General features: G+C 48.8%; 1 protein-coding gene and 1 long non-coding RNA gene across 3 annotated transcripts in view; one reads left to right on the top strand and one right to left on the bottom strand.

Moving 5' to 3' along the window:
* Positions 1-5229: 5229 nt before the first annotated feature.
* On the bottom strand, positions 5230-12166 carry ETV7 (ETS variant transcription factor 7). The gene is given in 6 exon segments (XM_033863667.1): positions 5230-5347; positions 5460-5560; positions 8156-8298; positions 10077-10280; positions 11716-11841; positions 12043-12166. Coding segments are annotated over 6 exon segments (756 nt in total). The 5' UTR covers positions 12107-12166.
* A 756-nt stretch (positions 12167-12922) lies between these two features.
* The window catches only part of LOC109552543 (uncharacterized), a 49434-nt gene continuing 41300 nt past the window's right edge, over positions 12923-21056 (top strand). Inside the window, exons 1-2 of one of the 2 annotated variants that reach the window (XR_012334488.1) lie at positions 12923-13096; positions 17819-17952. This is a non-coding gene — a long non-coding RNA (uncharacterized lncRNA). The remainder of the gene's footprint in view (positions 13097-17818; positions 17953-21056) is intronic. The other variant, XR_004528435.2, reaches the window with a different exon arrangement.

Below are 21056 nucleotides of genomic sequence, written 5' to 3'. Positions count from 1 at the left end.
GCATGCCTGAGCTGGAGAGTTGTACTCACATCTTAGTAGGAGAGGGCGGGCATGCTCTGTCACAGAACAGACACTCAGCAGAAAGTGGCCCGAACACCAACACAAGAGGCTTTGCGCCACCTGGTGAACATGGTTTTAAACTGCAGGCTCTTCCATGGAGAGAAGCCTGCAGCCTGAGTGTCCCTAGAATCCTAAGCAGTGAAACCAGACTAGACCACAGGGTTTGTGAGAAATCAGGGGGGCGCCCTGCACTGGGCCAGGCACCAGCAGGCGTCAGAGAGGTCACTAGTACAGGGAGGACTTATTAACAGGACTCAGGAGTTGCTGAGGCATATCCCTGGATTTGGAGGGAACGTGTCCTTCCCACACTTTATTCCGGATTCCTGGGATGACAAACTGGGAAGCTACCTGAGGGCGGGGGAAGGGTGCAGGAGGAGGCTCATTTGTTCATTCCACTCATCTTTGTATTTGGGAGTGACCTTGAATTGTCTTTGCCTAGAAGTAAAAAAACAAAACAAAAAAACCTCCATGTTTTTGCTACATGGGTTTCAGATTCTGATTTTGTCTGCCAAAGTGCATATTTTCATTATGTTTGTCACACTATTATTTGTTTATTATCTTACTGTATCATTTATTATCATCAAAGGCCTCTGTAACTGCGGTAGAAGCCATGATGAGCTCCATGCATTAGCCTTACCACACGGAGTTCATTTAATGTGAACAGACGAGAAAACATCTGAGCGTCAGTGGGCCAGTGCAGCTCCATCTGAGGTGAGTGCTGGATTCTGCTCATCCCTCCTAAAACCCTGAAATGGGCCCCAGCTCCCACCTCAGACTCTGCTCTGGGCAGTGAACCACAGGGCTCAGCTGCCCCTGCGGAGAACGTGCCCCCATCCCCGGCCAGCTGCTCCTGTCACCATTTCTCCTTCCAGTTTCACTGCATTCCTGAGAAAAGAGCACAGTTTTAATAAACTGTCCATCCCAAGCCTAGATCTGGGTGTCAGAGGCCAGTCGGGCTCCTGTGACATGGTGCACAGGGCCAGCACAGGGCCTGGGACCGCACTTCCCAGTAAAATCTGTTGGGTGAACAACTGAATTCTCCCTGTGGACGGGCTTCAAGCAATGTATTATATCCTCATAGCATCAGCTGCCGCATGAAATAAGTTATGCGCAGGTGGTGCTGTTGGGAGTTTCCCCCTGCATTCCTCATGGGTCAGACACAGGATGGCCCCCTCCCTCTTCCTAAAGGCTCTCTCCTCACCCTCTCAGGGTCTCAGCCCCAATCCTGGTCTGCTTCCCTGTCTGAGTGAGCCAGGCTGACCCCAGCATGAACTTCAGGGACCCCCTCTGCCCTCCCGCAGGGATGGGCCTCTGCAGTCTGCCCTGCTCCCATTTGCCCTGCACCCCACATTCTCCCTGACCCCTCATGATCAGAAGGCCCTCCTCCACACTGCACCTCCAGACTTCACCCCTCCAAAAGGGAAGGAGAAAAACAGAGCAGAAGCCTGTGTGATCTCCTTAGGACACTCTCCCTGCCCCTGCCCCCCAAGCAGAATTCACCAGAGCCACTGCTTTCTCCACATTCACCTCTCAGTGACCTCCCCCTGGGGACTGCAACAAAGTCCGCTCATCAGCTGCTTCTGCTTCCCCCACTGATGTGTGAACTTCCCAAGGGCAGGGCCCAACTCTCCTTTGTATACCACCCCCAGCCCTCCCCATAGGAGCAGTTAATTTACAAGCATTAGGGACTTTAAAAAATTAAGATCACGATTCACATATTTTGAGGACTTCCCCAGCAGTCAGGTGATTAGGACTCCAAGCTGCCACTGCAGGGGCAGAGGTTGGATCCCTGGTCAGGGAACTAAGATCCCGCATGCTGAGTGGTGCAGCCTAAATAAATAAATAAAATTTTAAAAACTAAAAATATTTTTTAAACATGCACATTCTGATTTCAGGCCAACCCACTTCAAAACTCCCCACCCAAATCTTGGGGCTGTCCCAGGAGTGGCTTAGTTCAGAGGTCATCAAACTGAGTGGTCAAGCCAGTGTGGAGGAGGGGACCAAGGGGACCCGACACCAGCATTGCACAGGGCTCCTCCTGAGCCTGGGCCACCTTCACGTTCACCACCAGACCCCGGATGGCTTGGAGGCATCAGGCCCTTGCTCTGTAAGTGTGTGTGTTTTCTGTGTGTCTCTATAAAACTTAAGAGAACACTTGACTAGAAAATGTAGATTAACACCATAGGGAGGAACCAGAGGAAGAAGCCAAGAAAGGCTGTCACAACTAGGATCCTGCATGAGAAAGACGTTGTGTCACCAGCATCAGCCCAGGCTTCCTGCAGTAAGAGCCTTGAGACGTGGCAGGGCCACTAGGATGGGAGAAAGTGCTGGACATTGTACACCTTAAACTTGCACAACATTATACGTCAATCATGTCTCAGTAAAGCTGGGGGGGAAGTGCTAGATCTGGAGCTTTCTTTCAAGAGAAAAAGACTTTGTTGGCAAGAATCCACATAAGGAGGGACTTCCCTGGTGGTCCAGTGGTTAAGACTTTGCCTTCCAATGCAGGGGGTGCGGGTTTGATCCCTGGTTGGGGAGCTAAGATCCCACGTGCCTCGTGGCCAAAAAACCAAAACATAAAACAGAAGTAGTATTGTAACAAATTTAATAAAGACTTTAAAAATGGTCCACATCAAAAAAAATCTTAAAAAAAAAAAAAAGAATCCACATAAGGAGAAGGTGGACGTGATGGAGCCCATGCTCCTGGGTTAGTGCTATGAATGGCTTGACTGGATGGAGACAGTGACTTGTATCATGACCTTCTTAATACACTCACTTTTTTTTCATAAACTCTTTATTTCCTGTTGACATTAATGTAATCTGGCAAAAAAGGACGTGGCTGGCTACTTTTTCAAACCATGGGACTCTATTTCCTGCTTGTTAAGATGATTTGTGAGGAAGTCCATCTTGATATATGTTGTTTTCAGTGACCCCCCCCCCCCACTTTTCAGGAATTTAATTGTGTAAAAAATGGATAGAAACCCAGAGCTTCCTTTCGTGCCAGGTACACAGGAGGTGCTCAATTAATGTTCATGGAAGGAAAGGCTGAATGAATCCCTTTATTCCTGGCACCCAGGCATCCATCCCAGACCAGGGCCTAAAGTTCCTGGAGAAACGGGGTGCAGCTCAGTCCAGAGCTGAGTGGAGAGTCCAGGGATCTGGGGTCTGGGGTGGTGGACTCTGCTCAAGCCCACTTCTCACTCCTGGCCCCAACGGTCCCAGCGTTGGGTGAGATTTAACACTCCCCCTCCCCCCACCGCCGTAAAGACATAGTCTTTGGGATATGCAGCTGTTGACAACCATTAACACAACAGCAGGCAGATGCCAACATCATAACTGGAAGAAGTGACTTATGACTCCATCCTCTCATTTAAACCTCTACGTCTTGGACCCATGAGATGCGAGACAATTAGAAATGAGGCACCGTGAGGAGGCAGCACGCTGAGCTGGGCTGTATGTCCTTGGGCATGTCACTCCCCCTCTGTGGCCTCAGCTGCCTTGTCTGTAAGAGGAGAGGCTGGACAAGTTGATTTCGATGGTCCCTCCCAGTCCACTTATGTAGTTCTGGGCTGGGGATGATGAGAAAAGCTATGGGGCATGGGTTCATCCTGGAGCAAAGTCAAGGAGATGGAACAGTCTCAGGAAGACTAAAGGGGCCTAGGATTTTCCTGCCAAACCTTTTGGCCAAGGCCCCTGCCTGGCCTCTTCTAGTGTGGAATTGTCCAGGGCCCAAGACGGGACTAAGCCAGGATTTTCCCTGCTTATGAGCAGTCACAGCTTTGAGTCCCAAATCAGCTTCTCGGCTACAGTGACCCAAGGCCAGATCAGGTCCAGCCAGATGGGGGTGGCCGGTGGGGGTGTTTTCCTGACCTGCTGGAGGCAAGAGGCAAAGGTGGTTTCCTCCTTCCAGAAAAGAAGATGCGAGTCCAGGAAGTTCTGTTTTCAATGAACTGAAAACACTCCCTTCCCTTTCTCCGCCAGCTTCCCCGGGGTTGCAAGGGCAGAGGCTCTGACCCCATCAGGAGGTACCTGGGGGGCTGGGGAGCATCGAGGAGAAGCTGAACCAATAGCAAAGGCATTTTCATGCTTTAGAGCAGCTTTGCATTTGCAGAGTTTTCTTAACTCCTTATACGGACGGCAGTCACGTACTTCACAACTACGGTCTTATTCAAGTTTTCTGGGAATCCTGTGATGTCAGGTTAGGAATAGCATCCCCATTTTGCAGATGAGAAACATGAGGCTCCAAAGAGATAGAATAACTTGCCCAAGGTCAATTGGCAGATACGGGTATCGGAGCATAGGAAGCCAGGATGTGGGCGGCATGGGCGATCTTTACTGGGTCATGATCAGAGTCGCCAAGGACTGAAAACTGAGGACAAGGGAGTTGGGCCAGGTGAAATAAACTGTTTATGAAGATGCTGAGGGCAGAGAGGTAGGGCTATGGCCTCTGCTTGAGAAGTGCCCATCACATTTCGAGGCACTAAAAGAAAACAGGTCACAGCACTGGGTTCGAGGGAAGCATCCCAGCTCTGCAAGCCTCTGCCTCCATTTCCCCATCTTTAAACCTCCGGTGGTTGGTATGTGAATTGAATGAGATAAAATATAGGTAGAACCCTTGGCACAAGGCCTGGCACATGGTAAGCACTTAACTGTCAGGCATCATCATTGTTATCATTACTAAGGTTGACAAAGCAGTAATTCTTTTTTCCATTTCATGCACCAGCCCCCTGAGGGTGGTTTTCATGAGCTTGCCCATTTTGCAGATGAGGAAAACTGAGGCTCAGTGAGGGACTTCTGCTTCCTTCTTCCGTAAATTGAAGGAATTGGGCTGGATGTTCTCTCAGCGACTGGCTTCCTCTCCTGAGCTGGGCAGGTACTAAGGGGCAGGGTAGGGAGAAAGTTCACTCCCTGTGCTCCCACTTAGCAACCAGGGCTGCCCTATCCAAAGAGTGCCCCCACAGTGTCCTGGAGGTGAGGCCTGCCGGTTCTCAGCTGTTCCAGGTCCCCAGGCGGCAGCTTTGAGGTCTGAGACACCAGCTCTGATCCGAGAGTGCAAAACCCAGCTGGGGTTCCCTGCTGCCCTGGGAAGAGGGAGGAACAGCTAGCTGCCTTCGTGGGAGACTCAGTCTCTGACCTGTTGGTGCCCGGTGTCTGGAGTCCACATGTCCTTCACAGAGAGACTTCCAGCATCTCCTCCTTAAAGTCCACTCTGTCCTGCTCCTGGCTCTCCAGAAGCTCCCTGCTGTTGCCCTTGTCCTGATTGATCTTCCTGGGTGTCTTCAGAAATCTGGAATTCAGGCCCCAGCTGCAAATCAGCCCGTGCCCCAGCTGCAGAGGTCTTCCAGGCCACCCCACCCCAGCTCCACTCCACCTGGCATCTTGGCCCCTAGGCCACTCACCTGAACAGGAGTTTCTGCCTGGGTTCCTTCTTAATGATGTTCAGATTATGGTAGGGGCACAAGGCATGTGACATCTTCTCATAGGTCACGTTCACCTGCTTCTGGAAGGAAAAGCAGCCCCACATCACCCCCTACTCCCCACCCTGCTCCTTCCAGGCCTGGGAGGGAGCAGGTTGGACTGGATGGTTTCTTAAGCCCCTCAGCCCAGGGGTCTGTTAGGGAATATGAAAGTTCTCATGCATTGGGAAGGAGAAAGGCAGGGGAAGGCCGGGGTTGGGGGGGGGGGGCGGGGAAGAAACAATGGGATGGTTCTGTCACCTACTTGACTGAGACCCATGGGCCAGGAGTGAATTGCATGTTGCTTTTAAATGGCAAATGTCACGAGTAGTAACAAATAAATATATAGTTAGTAGGAGAGACAGCATGGTGGGGTAGCATGAGGGCCTTGCCACCTAACTGTGTGGCTTTGACCAAGTCAGGTTTTCCTCTCTCTGGGGAGTGGACTGTGCAGAGTAGGGACAAAGAGGCTGGGCTTTGGTGTCAATTTAAGCTCCAGCTCCACCATTTGGCAGCTGTGTGACCTTGGATAAGTTTCTTTACCTCTCTGCATCTGTTGCCCCAGCTATAAAATGAAAATAAAAACATCAATCTCACAGATTTGTTGTGAGCATTAAATTAGTTAATCCATGAGAGCACTTAGCACAGTGCTTAACATGTGGTCTGTGCTCAGTAAATGGAACTGCTGCCCTTGGGGCCTCAGTTGCCCTCCCTCCAGATAAGCACACCCAAACTTTAGTCATTTGCATCCTTCCAGCCACCAGCACTACCCAGAGGCCACAAAACAGGGTGGCGCCCAGAGCTACATGGTCTGGATTCAGGTCTCTGCTCTGCCACCTACTGGCTGCAAACACTGGGACAAGTTGATACACCGCTCTGTGCCTCAGTTTCCGCATCTGATAATATCCACCCCATGAGGTTGTTGTGAGGACTAAATGAGTTAATACAGGCAAAGCCCTCTGAGCAATGCTTGGCAATCAAATGCTGTGCCATTTTAGGAGATGCTATATATTGCAGATGATCATTATTGGTTTTTTGTTTGTTTTAATTTATTTAACTTATTTATTTATTTTTGGCCGTGTTGGGTCTTTGTTGCTGCGCATGGGCTTTCTCTAATGGCGGCGAGCGGGGGCTACTCTTCGCTGTGGTGCGCGGGGCTTCTCATTGTTGTGGCTTCTCTTGTTGCAGAGCACGGGCTCTAGGCACAAGGGCTTCAGTAGTTGCAGCATGCGGACTTAGTAGTTGCGGCTTGCGGGCTCTAGAGCACAGGCTCAGTAGTTGTGGCGCATTGGCTTAGTTGCTCCACAGCAGGTGGGATCTTTCCGGACCAGGGCTCGAACCCATGTCCCCTGCATTGGCAGGCAGATTCTCAACCACTGCGCCACCCGGGAAGCCTGATCATTATTGTTAATAGTTTTCTTTAAAGACTCTTTTTAACCTAAATGAATTTATTTATAGACTAGCACACTGGTTTTATATCACCACTGTCAATCATGAGATTGACAAAGTAGTTAAATTTTGTCATCCTAATGCTTACTAAAATAAATAATTATTAGAATTTGGAGTAAACCGCCTAAAATCCCCTGGCAGACACCCATTTAGGTATGGGCGCTCCTCACGTTAGGAATGCTGGCCTCGGTCATCCCCAGGCCTTTCCAGCCCTGACAGCTGATGATTCTGCAGGGCCTGAGACCTGGGTTTCTGTCCCAGCTTCCTCCAGGGTACCAGCTTCCTCACCTGGCTTAACAGCAAATGATGCACAATTCATGTAAGCGTGCTTTGAAAGCCTCAAATGCTAAGGAAAGGTGGAATTAAGCAATTAGAAGGCAAGATTCCTGAGTTCCAGGGACAGTCCCCATCCTCAAGAAGTAACTGCCTGTCCCTCGGAATCTCCCAAAATAAAATGATCCCAACAACAGCCACTATGGAGAATATATGGAGGTTCCTTAAAAAACTAAAAATAGAACAACCATATGACCCAGCAATCCCACTACTGGGCATATACCCAGAGAAAACCATAATTCAAAAAGACACATGCACCCCAATGTTCATTGCAGCACTATTTACAATAGCCAGGTCATGGAAGCAACCTAAATACCCATCAACAGACGAATGGATAAAGAAGATGTGGTACATGTATACAATGGAATATTACTCAGCCATAAAAGGGAACGAAATTGGGTCATTTATAGAGACGTGGATGAACCGAGAGATTGTCATACAGAGTGAAGTAAGTCAGAAAGGGAAAAACAAATATCGTATATTAACGCATATATGTGGAACCTAGAAAAATGGTACAGATGAACCAGTTTGCCAGGCTTCTGAGACATAGATGTAGAGAACAAACGTATGGACACCAAGGGGGGAAAGTGAGGGTGGGGAGTGGGGGGATGAATTGGGAGATTGGGATTGACATATATACACTAATATGTATAAAATAGATAACTAATAAGAACCTGCTGTATAAAAACTAAATAAATAAAATTCAAAAAATTTAAGAAAAAAATGATCCCAACACTTCTGGGGCTGCTGGTGAAGCTCCCATCAGTTGAGGCCTGTCCCCTAGTGCTGAGGGGTCCACTGTGGCCCCTGCCCTGTCATGTGTGTTGAGACCATCCTGCCCGCTGACTGAGGTTCACCTTGTGGTTTCCCCAGAATCTGGCAAGCCCATTTGGATCCACAACTCAGAAGATCTTGGCATTATTGTCTTCCCACTTGATGTAGGGCTCGTACCAGGTGTCAGAGAGCAGCTGGTACTTGTAATCCCACAGCAGCTGGCAGTCTGCAGTTGAGCACAGAGGGTGCAGACGGGGCGCCTTCATGGAGCTGTGAGGACGAGCATGAGAAAGGTGCTCTGGGGCTCTCGAAGCCAGGGCCCAGGCGTGCAGCGAGGTGGTGAAGACGACGGTACTAACAGAAACAGCCACACGTGGGGCCTCATTACTCATCTCATTCAATCATCCTGACTCTAACAGGTGGAGACCTTTAACCCCCAGGAAGGGATGAGGAAATGGGCTCAGAGAGGTATGGACATAACCCAGTCACCAGGCTCCTAAGGAGCAGGCGGAATGGGTAGCCTAACCCAGCTCTTCAGACACCAAAGCCAACACCCTTCGCCCGGGGGCAGGTGGCGGGGGCACTGGCCAGTGGCTGGCGGCTGGAACCCTGTCTCCAGGTCCCTCTCTGCCCCTGGCCCAGTCACTCAACCTCCCGGATCTCTATTAAATCAGGATTGTAACATCCATCCTATCCAGCCAGCACCCTAGCAGGAGGTTCTGGAAAATCGAATGTGCTATCATGAAGGGCAAGTGGCAGAGGGAGCCTGGGCGCAAGCTCTTAAGTCCCACCTGGGCCACCTGGCTCGGGCGTGGGGGGCAGGTTACCGGACTTCTTCTGAGCCATAGTTTCGTCGTGTTGGGTGATGTGAGGATTAAGTAACATAATCGACCAAAAGACCCTTAGCACAGTGCCTGGTACAGAGTAAGTGCTCTAAGAATGTTAAGCATTATATTAAAATCAAGTAACTGTGTTTCAGTGACTCCCAGTCACTTTTAACGCAGGAGCTAAGTTTCTGCCCCCTCTGTGGTGTCTTAGGATAAATGTAGTGGCCCCGCCATGACTAGAAAACACACTTTGGGAAGGCAGTCAGCTTATCTGTCAGTCCATCTGGTTACCTGTCTGTTAGTCAGTCCTTTAACAATGAATGCGGAGAAGTATATCACCTGATTAGAGCTCAGGCCCTAGAGTCAGACTGCCTGGATTCACACTTCAATTCTGCCACTTACTGCTGTGTGACCATGGGAAGGTCACTTAACCTCTCTGTGCCTCATTTTCCTTATCTGTAAAATGGGGCTAATAATAATACCAACCTCAGAGGGCTGTTGTGGGGTTAAATAAAAGCCTTAGAACCATGCCTGGCACATAGTAAACACTCAACTATTTAAAAATAAATAAAGTTTTGGGGCTTCCTTGGTGATGCAGTGGTTAAGAATCCGCCTGCCAATGCAGGGGACACTGGTTCGATCCCTGGTCTGGGAAGATCCCACATGCCGCAGAGCAACTAAGCCCGCGAGTCACAACTACTGAAGCCCACATGCCTAGAGCCCGTGCTCCATAACAAGAGAAGCCACCGCAAAGAGAAGCCCACGCACTGCAACAAAGAGTAGCTCCCGCTCGCCACAACTAGAGAAAGCCCACACGCAGCAACAAAGACCCAAAGCAGCCAAAAATAAATTAATTTTTAAAAATTAATTATAAAAATAAAGTTTTAAAGGGGGAGGGGGCATACTCTAGGCCAGTCTGACTGTCTGAACTATGACTGGTAAATCGTCCCTGGCCTGGACATAGGGTGGGCTTGGCGATCCCGGGCAGCACTTTCTGCTTGCTGTGACCAGACTGTGACCAGCACACAGGAGAATTACCCCACACACCACTGCCAAGCACAGACCCTCTCATTCCCCAGATCAAAATAACCCTCCTCCTTGTCACCCACCCCTCTCTGGGACTTAGCCTCAGCACACCTCCCTCCTGTGTGCCAGGGGAGCACAGCCTCCTACTCACCAGTGATCCTGCCATCGATGGGGGCCTGTGGCATCGTGGGGAAGGAGGAGACTCCTTCAGCCCTGCAGCTGAGCTCCACACAGTGAGATAAACTGAGGGACTCCTGCCTGCTGAGGGGCCAGCTGGCCAGGCCAGGGGCATCCACATGGCTCAAAGAGCTGGCAAGCCCCAGGGCTGGTGGCTGCTGCAGGAGGCCCCGATCCCCTCTGCAAGCAGAGGAGCACCATCGATTCTTTGGGCCCAGAGCCTCCCCCAACCCAGACCCCCTCAGTGACATGCGCGGGAGCCCGTGGGGCTGCACTCCTAGTGCTCTCCCCACACCCAGCCCCTGGTTAGAAGGTCAGGGAAGCACTGGAGGGTGTGGGTGAGGGCCAGACAGCCCAGGTGCTAACCCTAGCTCCCAGACAAGTAACTTAGTTTCTCAAACCTGCTCCCTCATCTGTAAAATTGTTCACAATGCCAAGAGGTGACAGAGCCAGGTCCAGAACCCAGGTGCCGTCTTCATCCACCCAATAACTATTGATGGAGAACCTTCAGTGAGACAGGCATTGTTCTAAGAATGTTGGGGACACATCACTAAACTGAAAAGAGCTTCTGCCCTCATGGAGCTTTATATTCTAGTGGGGTAGGGAGGGGGAGGAAGACAGATGATTAAAATAAAAAAGGAAATAGAAGTAGTATACAATATGGGGGGAAAGGATAAAGCACTACTGTACAAGGCAAATAGGGAATTCTGGGAAATGCCTCACAGACATGATAACATTTGAACAGACACCTAAGGAGGTAGATGAGTGAGCTATGTGGGCATGTAAAGAAGAGATTGCAAGGCAGAGGGAACAGTAAGTGCAAAGGCCCTGAGGCAGGGGTTTCTCTGGCTTGTTCAATGAGCAGGGAGGCTGGTGTGGCTGGAGAAGCATGAGCAAGAGGGAGAGGAGTGGGAGAGGACAGCAGAGGGCAGGGAGGTCGTTGTATGGACTGGGGCTTTGACGAGTGAGATGAGAGCCACTGGAAGATTTTGAGCAAAGAAGTAACATGACCTGACTTATGAATCTCTGGCTACTCTGTTGAGAATAGATCATAGGAGATCAAGGGCAGAAGCAAAGAGACCAGTGAGAAGGTTCTCCAGAGGAGGCAGGGGCTGGACCCTGGGCAGCACTACAGGTATGTGAAGTGGTTGGATTCTGGGTAGATCTTGAAGGTAGAGCCAGCAGGAGTTGTTGACAGTTGGGATGAGGATGAGAGAGAAAGAAAGTAATCAAAAATGACATCCAGCGTTTTGGCCCGAGCAACTGGAAGGTTGCAGCAGTGAGTAAGGACTGGGAGTGACATGAATAGCCCTGTGTGCAGGTCCCTGGAGACCCTGAGGAGAGCAATTTCCATGGAGAGATCAGGAGGAGAAGAGAGGGATGCCACATAAACAACCCTCTGCTGGAGAGGAGAGCAGAGAAAGGGGGAGATGAGAGGCAAGTCCCCTCGGCTAGAGGACAGTCACAGAGGGCAGGGGTGAGAGTTGGGGAGGCAGGGCAGGGGGAGATGGGGAGCCTGGCCCACAATGCTGCCTCTTTCATCATTTTGCCTGGAAGAAGCTCTGCCCTCTGATGAGGCCAATCTGGGGGAGGGTCTAAGAGAGCCTCCTCACCTTCCAGGCAGCAGGGGAAGGGCTGAGTGGGCACCCTCTGCCTGAAAGCTCTTCCGAAAAAGGGCCCACATGCCACAGCTTGCCGCTGGGTCTTGATGTACTGGAGCAACTCATACAGAACGTCAGCTGAAGCGGGGGGGCGCGGGAGGGCAGGCTGCTGACCAGGTGTCAGCTGGCATGTCCGTCACAAGATTCGTGCTGATGGAGATGCTACGCAGAGGCCTTAGGATGGAAATGGGGAAGGGAGAGGGAGGGAGCAAGACAGCTCCCCACCCCCACCCCCGCTCCCCCCGGTTTGCATCAGAGAAGCCAGTGAGTGCCCCCGACCTGAACCCAGGGAGCGGAGTGGGAAGTCGTCCTTGGTGAGGATGCAAAGGGCTCGGCCGTTCATCTCAAAGTCCTGCTCCCTGGTGTGCTGCAGAGAATACTCCTGCCCAGCCACGCGCAGCCAGTGCAGCTCGTCCTTGTTGCTGGAGAGCATGGGCTGGATGGGGTTGACGGAACCCCAAGGAGGTGCCCAGAGAGGAGGGCTTGGCTACGGGGTGCCTGACTCTCTGGCTCAAATCGCCTCACCTCACAGATGAGACAGAGTTCAGCCTTCAGCATCCGACAAGGCACTGCCAGCCTGGTTGGGTGGCCCAATGGCCACACAGCCTCACAGGCTGTCTGCAGTCTGACTGCCCTTTGTTTCTCCAGAGGCAGAACTACCTGGCTTGACTCCTGGGCTTGCAGTTTGCAAGCCGCAGGCCTGCGTGGGTGTTGGCATCTGGAAAACGGGGATGGTGGTCGAGAACAGTGGAGCGTGTAAAAGCGGCAGTATTTGGGTGAGCAGGCTGTGTTCATCCCTGCCCTTCCTCTTGAGTTCTCCCCAAACTTCCTTCTTCCCTTTCCATCTGAGCCTCTTCCTCCTGTCCCCACACCCCTCCTCCAAGAGAAGGGTCTCACTTATCCGAGTGTTGAACAATCACTGATCTCAGCCTTTCTGCCAGAAGCTATGTTAGGCGCTGGGGTCAACGGGGAAGTTACAACGTTTCAAGTTGCAGGCTGGAGGGGCAAACAGTGACCTGGAGCCCTTTCAGAGACGAAGAGCCGGTTTACATGATTTGAAGGCTGGGCACCTGCTCTAAAGCTAGGGCGCCTGAAATAGGGCCGGGCACGTGACAGTGGGCCAAGCGGCCCCGCCCCCGCCGTCCAGAATGGAGCCCGGGTCTCGCGGAGCTTGAATTCCCGGCTCGGCGTCTCTTCCCTCCACCCTGGCAGAGTGCCCAGCGCCCGAGGGGAGGGCGGCACGAAGCCCGGCCGCGCCCATGGCCGAACTGCCGCCGCGGGCTGGACTGGCCCCGCCAGCTAAGCCCCGTCCGCCCTCCGGGCCGCGCGCCAGGTAAGTTGGGCCCGGCCCCGGCGCCGCGTCCCCGGGCCTCCTCTCCCGGCGAGACCAACTTTTGAGGCACAGGGGTTCGCTTCGAGCCGCCCCTGCTCGTTAGGAAGAGCTGCGCGCAGCATCTTCGTCCAGGGGAACTTCGGCCCCTCATCTCGCCCCTGCCCACCGCCCGGCTTGCTCGGGCGGTCTGGGGTGAACAAGGGGCCCGACTTGTGCGTCCTGAGGGGACTCGGGGAGGGGGAGGCGCAGAGTCCGGGCTGGAGTCGCAGGGCTCCTCCTCCTGGCTGCTGGGAATCGAGGGGGCGGGGTGGGGGTGGTTCGTCTGCGCTGGGTCCCGGGGCTGGACCCCGCTGCGTTGGGACTCAGCCTCTCAGCCTCCTAACCTCCCCTCCCCGCCCCCCTTACAGTAGGTTCCAATAATATTTAATTGCGTCTCGGGCTTAAAACTCATCCATAGTCTCGCAGGTCCCTTGATTCAGCCAAGTCCCTCCGTGCTCCTTCCTCTATTAGATAAAGTACCAGGGAGGAGGGGGCGGGGGAGAGGACTGGAGGGACCCCTGAAGCTCTGGCCTCGGCCGAAAAGGTGCTTCTGATGTTTTCATTTCCCTTGCTGAGCTGCTGCTTCTGGGTTAAATTCATTTTATTGCCTGTTCATTTTTAAAGAAAGACTGACAGAGTTACTCTAATAGATCAAGGGTCTGAGCTCAGAGTAGGTCAAAGGCACTTACAGGTAGATAGGTGAATAAAAATAGAAGGAGGGTTGGCAAGTACAGCCAGGACACCTGTGTTCATAGCATACTAATAAAGGCCAGAATCTCCTCATTTATCTCTGGTGGGAAATGCTGATGGTGTCACAGGATCAAACTCAAACCGCATCCAAACCAGGTGATTTCCCCTGAGCATTCAGTGAAAGGAAGTATCTGTCCATGGTAGGAGTGGCTGGGCAGTTTTGAATGGTCGGATGAGAGGAGCTTGCCTAGAATGGAACTAAAGATCTGCTCACGTGTTCCCGTGTGAAGACGCACATGGACATCAAACCTATACCGTTCCTATGAATGCTCAGTCTCATGTTTATTCTTCCAGACACACTCCCGGCATCATTTATTGGGAGCAGGAGCCGTTGGGGTCCAGCGAGCTTCCCAGCATGAGACAGGCACTTTCCTAGAGCTTCCAAACAGTTCTTTAAAAATCGTTACTCTGAGGTTTGTGAGTTGTATTTTCATTGCACTTCAGAGACTTCCTGTTTATCTCCCGGTCTCTGGTAACAACATAGCATTTTGTTTGAACCCTTGGTTTGTCTTAAGGAGACCCTGGTTTTGGAGGTTTTGATTAAAAAGTGCCTTGTACTGGACTTCCCTGGTGGCGCAGTGGTTAAGAATCTGCCTGCTAATGTAGGGGACACGGGTTCGAGCCCTGGTCTGGGAAGATCCCACAGGCTGCGGAGCAACTAAGCCCTTGAGGCACAACTACTGAGCCTGCGCGTCTAGAGCCTGTGCTCTGCAACAAGAGAAGCCACGACAATGAGAAGCCCGCGCACCGCGTTGAAGAGTAGCCCGCACCACGTTGAAGAGTAGCCCCCGCTCGCCGCAACTAGAGAAAGCCCACACACAGAAACGAAAACCCAACACAGCCAAAATTAAATAAATTTATTTAAAAAAAAAAAGTGCCTTGTACTACAGGGTTTTTTGATCTGCAGTTGGACTTATGATTTTAAAATACCACATTCCAGTTAGTAGGAAGCAAAGATGTTATCTGTTTCTACAGAAGTTTTATGTAGTATTCCAGGAAATAGAGGCTTTGATTCTTCCCATCATCAGATGATTTGAGCCCATCTTCGTGACCAAACACTTTTACATTATACTGACTAGAAGGAATAATCACAGAGAAAAAAAAATGGGTTGGTGGTGGGATCTTTATTCTCAACTGCATTTGAATCTTTTGGAACCCAACTGAATGTATTTGTATGGTTTGCACCATGCGTTTCTCTGTCTTCTCTTCATGAGTTCCCTCAAAGAGAACACTCTGGACCTCGATGGCCACCTTTATTCACATAAAGGATTTTTCCATTTGGAGTAAACATGTTGGGAGGTGAGGAGTTAATATTGTGTAGAATCAATGTCCCACATTTTCAGAGGGGTCTCAATCCAGAACAAAGAATGAGAAGAGGACTCTGATGGTACCAGCTCTACCGACTGGGAGAAAGTCTCTCTGCCAGTTGGGAAAATCACTTCATGAGTCTTTGTATTTTTAAATCAGAGATATAACCAGAGGATCTGCATTTTATGCATTTTGAAGAGAAAAGAGGCTGAATTTAGCTTCTATATTTACTTTTTCCATTTTTCTCATGTTAATATTTTTTTTAAAAAACCAACAAAAACCCCTTTGGATCCCTGCAATAGCCCAAAGTCATACTGCCTTGGCAACAGTAGCTAGTCCACTGGAGTCTCCAGATATCAAGACAGAAAATTTTAAATGCACTTCCAGGGACTTCCCTGGCTGTCCAGTGGTTAAGACTTTGTGCTTCCACTACAGGGGGCACGGGTTCCATCCCTAGTCAGGAAACTAAGATCCCACATGCTGCATGGCTCGGCCAAAAAAACAAAAACATAAAATGCACTTCCAATAAAATGTCACATTTTTAAAGACATTAGAACTGACCTTCCAGGCTTCCCTGCTGGCACAGTGGTTAAGAATCCACCTGCCAAGGCAGGGGACACGGGTTCGAGCCCTGGCCTGGGAAGATCCCACATGCCGCAGAGCAACTAAGCCCGTGCGCCACAACTACTGAGCCTGCTCTCTACAGCCCGCGAGACACAGCTCCTGAGCCCGTTTGCCACAACTACTGAAGCCCGTGCACCTAGAGCCCATGCTCCACAACAAGAGAAGCCACAGCAGTGAGAAGCCCATGCACCGCAACAAAGAGTAGCCCCCGCTCACCACAACTAGAGAAAGCCTGCACGCAGGAACGAAGACCCAATGCAGCCAAAAATAAATTTAATTAATTAATTAATTATTTTTAAAAAAGATCCTTTCGCTTACAGGATCTTAGTTCTCCGACCAGGGATTGAACCCAGGCCCTCGGCGGTGAAAGTGCCTAGTCCTAACCCCTGGACCACCAGGGAATTCCCTAGTAACTAGTTTTTAAAGCTAATGAATTTGTTCTTTAACCCTACTTATCACTTATCAGCAGTGTGTATAACGTGCTGCTTTCCCCCCACCCCCTCAGGCCGTGTCTCTCTCAGGGCTGATTGCAATTCCTACAAGATGCGTTCACTTTATTTTATTTTTTTAACTTTTAATTTTATATTGGGGTATAGCCACTTAACACTGTTGTGATAATTTCAGGTGCACAGCAAAGCAACTCAGCCATACATATACATGTGTCCATTCTCCCCCAAACTCCCCTCCCATCCAGGTTGCCACATAACATTGAGCAGAGTTCTGTGTGCTATACATTAGGTCCTTGTTGGTTATCCATCTTAAATATAGCAGTGTGTACATGTCGATCCCAAACTCCCTGACTATCCCTTCCCCCCGGTAACCATAAATTCGTTCTCTAAGTTTATGAGGCTGTTTCTGTTTTGTAAATGAGTTCCTTTGTATTATTTCTTTTTAGATTCCGCATAGAAGGGATATTGTGATATTTCTCTTTCTCTGTCTGACTTACTTCACTCAGTATGACAGTCTCTAGGTCCATCCATGTTGCTGCAAATGGCATTATTTCATTCTTTTTAATGACTGAGTAATATTCCATTATGTACATGTACCACATCTTCCTTTAACCATTCCTCTGTTGCATGGATGTTTAGGTAGCTTTCATGTCTTGGCTATTGTAAACAGTGCTGCAGTGAACATTGGGGTGCATGTATCCTTTCAGACCATGTTTTTCTCTGGATATATGCCCAGGAGCGGGATTGCAGGGTCATATGGTAGCTCTATTTTTAGTTTTTTAAGGCACCTCCATAGTGGCTGTACTACTTTACATTCCCACCAACAGTGCAAGAGGGTTCCCTTTTCTCCAAACCCTCTCCAGCATTTATTGTTTGTGGATTTTTTGATGATAGCCATTTTGACTGGTGTGAGGTGATATCTCATTGTGGTTTTGATTTGCATTTCTCTAATAATTAGCGATGTTGAACATCTTTTCATGTGCCTCTTGGCCATCTATATATCTTCTTTGGAGAAATGTCTATTTAGGTTTTCTGCCCATTTTTTGATTGGGTTGTTTGTTTTGATGTTATTAAGCCTCATGAGCTGTTTGTAAATTTTGGAGACTAATCCCTTATTGGTCACATCATTTACAAATATTTTCTCCCAATCTGTGTGTTGTCTTTTCATTTTGTTTATGGTTTCCTTTGCTGTGCAAAAGCTTTTGAGTTTAATTAGGTCCCATTTGTTTATTTTTGTTTTTATTTCCATTATTCTCGGAGATGGACCGAAAAAGATATTCCTGTGATTTATGTCAGAGAGTGTTCTGCCTATGTTTTTCTCTAGGAGTTTTATAGTGTCCAGTCTCACATTTAGGTCTTTAATCCATTTTGAGCGTATTTTTGTGTATGGTGTTAAAGAATGATCTAATTTCATTTTTTTACATGTAGCTGGCCAGTTTCCCCAGCACCATTTGTTGAAAAGACTGTCTTTCCACCATTGTATAGTCTTGCCTCCTTTGTCGTACAGATGCGTTCACTTTAAATCCACCCATTCGCCTGTCTTCTCTTCCAGGTAGCTATAGAGTCCACGGCCTCAAATGGGGACCCCAGGAACAGCTGTCCCCTGCCCTACATCTACGCCTAGCAGCCCAGCGAGTACCTGAAGGCCTTGCTGGCCGTGGGGGAGATTTGCCAGGACTATGACAGGTATGAGACGCCCCATCTCTGTGGGTTCGCATGGCCCCTGACTGACCCTGGGCAGAAGAATGGAAATTAAGTCATTGCTGAGGCTCATGAGGGGACAGAATAAAGCCTGGCCCCAGACGTGTCATCTTCTCCACACCTAGAGAAACTGAGTTTACACCAAGCTCACACTGGGCACCAAAAAAATCCTCTTAGCTTTCTTCTCTTACTTGGCTGGCAGGACCACTGGATAGCAATTTTGGTTTCCCTTTTGTAAGGTTTCAGTATGTGCTTTGCTACGCCAAGTTTGGTGCATGGACCAGCAGTGTAAGGTCACCTAGGAACTTAGAACATCAAGCCCCACTTGAGAATCGGAATCAGCATCTCCAATGTAACACGATTCCCAGATGATTCGTGTGCACTGTGGAGCTGGAGAAGCACCAGTTTAGTGGGCACTGTTCTGTCTGATCCTTACATTAACCCTTCTGTCATGGGTGTTGTTTACCAGCAGAGGAAAACCATGCAGGGAGGTAAAGTGCCCTGTTGCACAGCCAGAAGCAGGATTTAAACCCAGATCCAGCTCATTCCACAGCGTAAGCTCGTAATCATGGATTTCACTGACCTTAAAAGCTATTGGTAACTTTAGCAGAGGGTGTGTGTCTGCCCATGTGCATGTGTGTGTGCCCATACTAGTGTGTGTGTGTTTGTATGTGTGCCTATAGAAAACACGATTTTGAGATCAGATGAGATCAGATCAGTATTATATTTATTTTTACTTGGTGGAAAACATTGACCTTTCCCACTAAGAGAATTCCCTGTAAGAAATGATTTACATAAGTCACATTAAACTGGATTTATTCTGCCTTTCCAGTATTTCCAGACTGAGGTGATGTTGTGCACACTTTTGATCCAGAAGGCTCTTTGAGGGAGAACTAGTGTAAATATAAATATGAGTAAATCTCAGTTGACTGCCTGGCATGATGGTAAAAGAGGGCTAGTTAGTAATGAGCAACAACTAACTGACCTGTTAAACCAGGACAATAAAGTGACTCTGTCCTCTAGTTTCAGAGAGATTTCATGGGATAGCCTGAATTTCTGTTCTTTCTAGTCTCATAATTGGTGATAATCGTATTAAAAACTTGATACCCCAGCACCACAGGGAGTGACACAACCTAGTGACCAGAAGGTGCAGAGAAACCAACAGGACAGGTAATAGGAAAGTTTCCATCAGTGTCCTTCCCGCTGGTGAGTCTCTGGATTCGGCTTGGTCATTGCCAGTAATTCAGATGGGTTTGAAGCCAGTCGGGGATGAATGAACAGGTCCAATCAAATCAGACAGCTCTAAACACTAGGCTCGTAGTGTTTAGAATGGAATGTGCATGGAACCACACTTCCCCTCTTACACATTTGGAATAAAGGGCAATAATAACATTGTGTGTGTGTGTGTGTGTGTGTGTGTGTGTGTGTGGCCATGCCATGTGGCTTGTGGGATCTTAGTTCTCTGACCAGGGATTGAACCCACGCCTGCAGCAGTGAAAGCGTGGAGTCCTAACCACTAGACTGCCAGGGAATTCCCAATAATAGCATTTTTAATTATCTTGTTGAAGTAATAGTTATACTTGCGATATTGTCTGTAAAGACAATTGGAATCTCAGCTCTGATTTCTTCAGGCCCCAATTCGGGGAGGATTCTTAGAGAGGCTCATGTCATGGAGATTTCTGCCAAGGAGGGAAAAGATGGACAGATTGCGTCCCCACTGTCAGAAACTCCTCCAAATGTCCCCAAGACACCAACACAGTAATTCTCTCCTGTCTATCACGCACACAGTTCATTGAGGGGACAGTCCTTTCCCTGATGTATATCCCTGGCAGCTTTGTCATAAATTAAATGACCTCATATGTGTGGTTTTCTCCTGGGCTCTCTATTCTATTCCTCTGGCCCGTGTGCTTCTTTTTGTGCCATTTCTACACTGTTTGGTTACTGTAGCTTTGTAATATGGTTTCAAGTCAGTGAGTGAGTTTCCTCCAGCTGCTGTTCTTCTTTCTCAGGATCCCCTTGGCTGTTCGGGGTCCTTTGTGGTTCCATGCAAATGTCAGGATTGTTTGTTCAGCCTCTGTGAAAAATTCCATTGGAATTTTGATAGGAATTGCATTGAATGTGCACACTGTTTTGGGTAGAATGGACATTTTAGCACTACTAATTCTTTCCATTCATGAGCACAGGATATCTTTCCATTTATTTGTGTCTTCAGTTTCTTCATCAGATGTCTTAAGGTTTTCAGTGTGCAGCTCTTTCACGTCTTGGGTTAAATTTATTCCTAGGTAGTTGGTTCTTTTGATGTTATTGTAAATGGGATTGTTTTCTTGATTTCTCTCTCTCTGATGGTTCATTATTAGTGTAGAAAAACACAACTGATTTTTGTGTATTGATTTTGTATCCTGCAGCTTTACTGAATTCATTTATTGGTTCTAACAGTTTTTTGGTGATTTAATACAGAAAACTGGAATTAGAAATCCCACTGTTTCTACCACATCCAGGTCATACACAACACCCAAGACATAGTGGCTACTAATATAATCTTCCCCCAGTGTCCCTTAAAAACGTGTGAAGTCCTACAAGGGTGAATTGCATCATCATTTTGGGTGAGCAGGATCTGGGTAGGGCTTGGTCTCTATAGCAAAGGTTGTTGTCTTCTCTACATTTCTTTCCTTTTATTGACATGACTGTTTTGAAAAGTCATTTATTTACCAGTAATTTCAAACGTATAGAAAATTTAAAATAGCAGTACAAAGTACTCACATTTGCCACTGTACACAAAACACTTCAGTGTCCCAAAATAGGGACACTCTTCCAGGGAACCAGCACGAAACCTCCACATGAGGAAATATCATGGTTTCCACATTATGATGCAATTCACAGGCCCACTTCAACTTTCACCAGCTGCCCCAACTCTAGGGAAATGTCTCTTTTCATTCTGATCCTGTTTTGTTCTTCTGAAATGATGAGTGATACTTTCCCTCATTATCACAACCTTGATGGATTGAAAGTGCATAGGATGAGTAAGATCTGGGTGACCTTTTCTGTATTGTAACATGTATCAGTACTTCATTCCTTTTTTTTTTTTTTTT

Source organism: Tursiops truncatus, chromosome 10, assembly GCF_011762595.2.
Source record: "Tursiops truncatus isolate mTurTru1 chromosome 10, mTurTru1.mat.Y, whole genome shotgun sequence".
In the NCBI taxonomy this organism is placed as follows: domain Eukaryota; kingdom Metazoa; phylum Chordata; class Mammalia; order Artiodactyla; family Delphinidae; genus Tursiops; species Tursiops truncatus.
The sequence above is the reverse complement of the archived record's forward strand: the minus strand, read 5'-3'. Positions and strand labels throughout refer to the sequence as shown.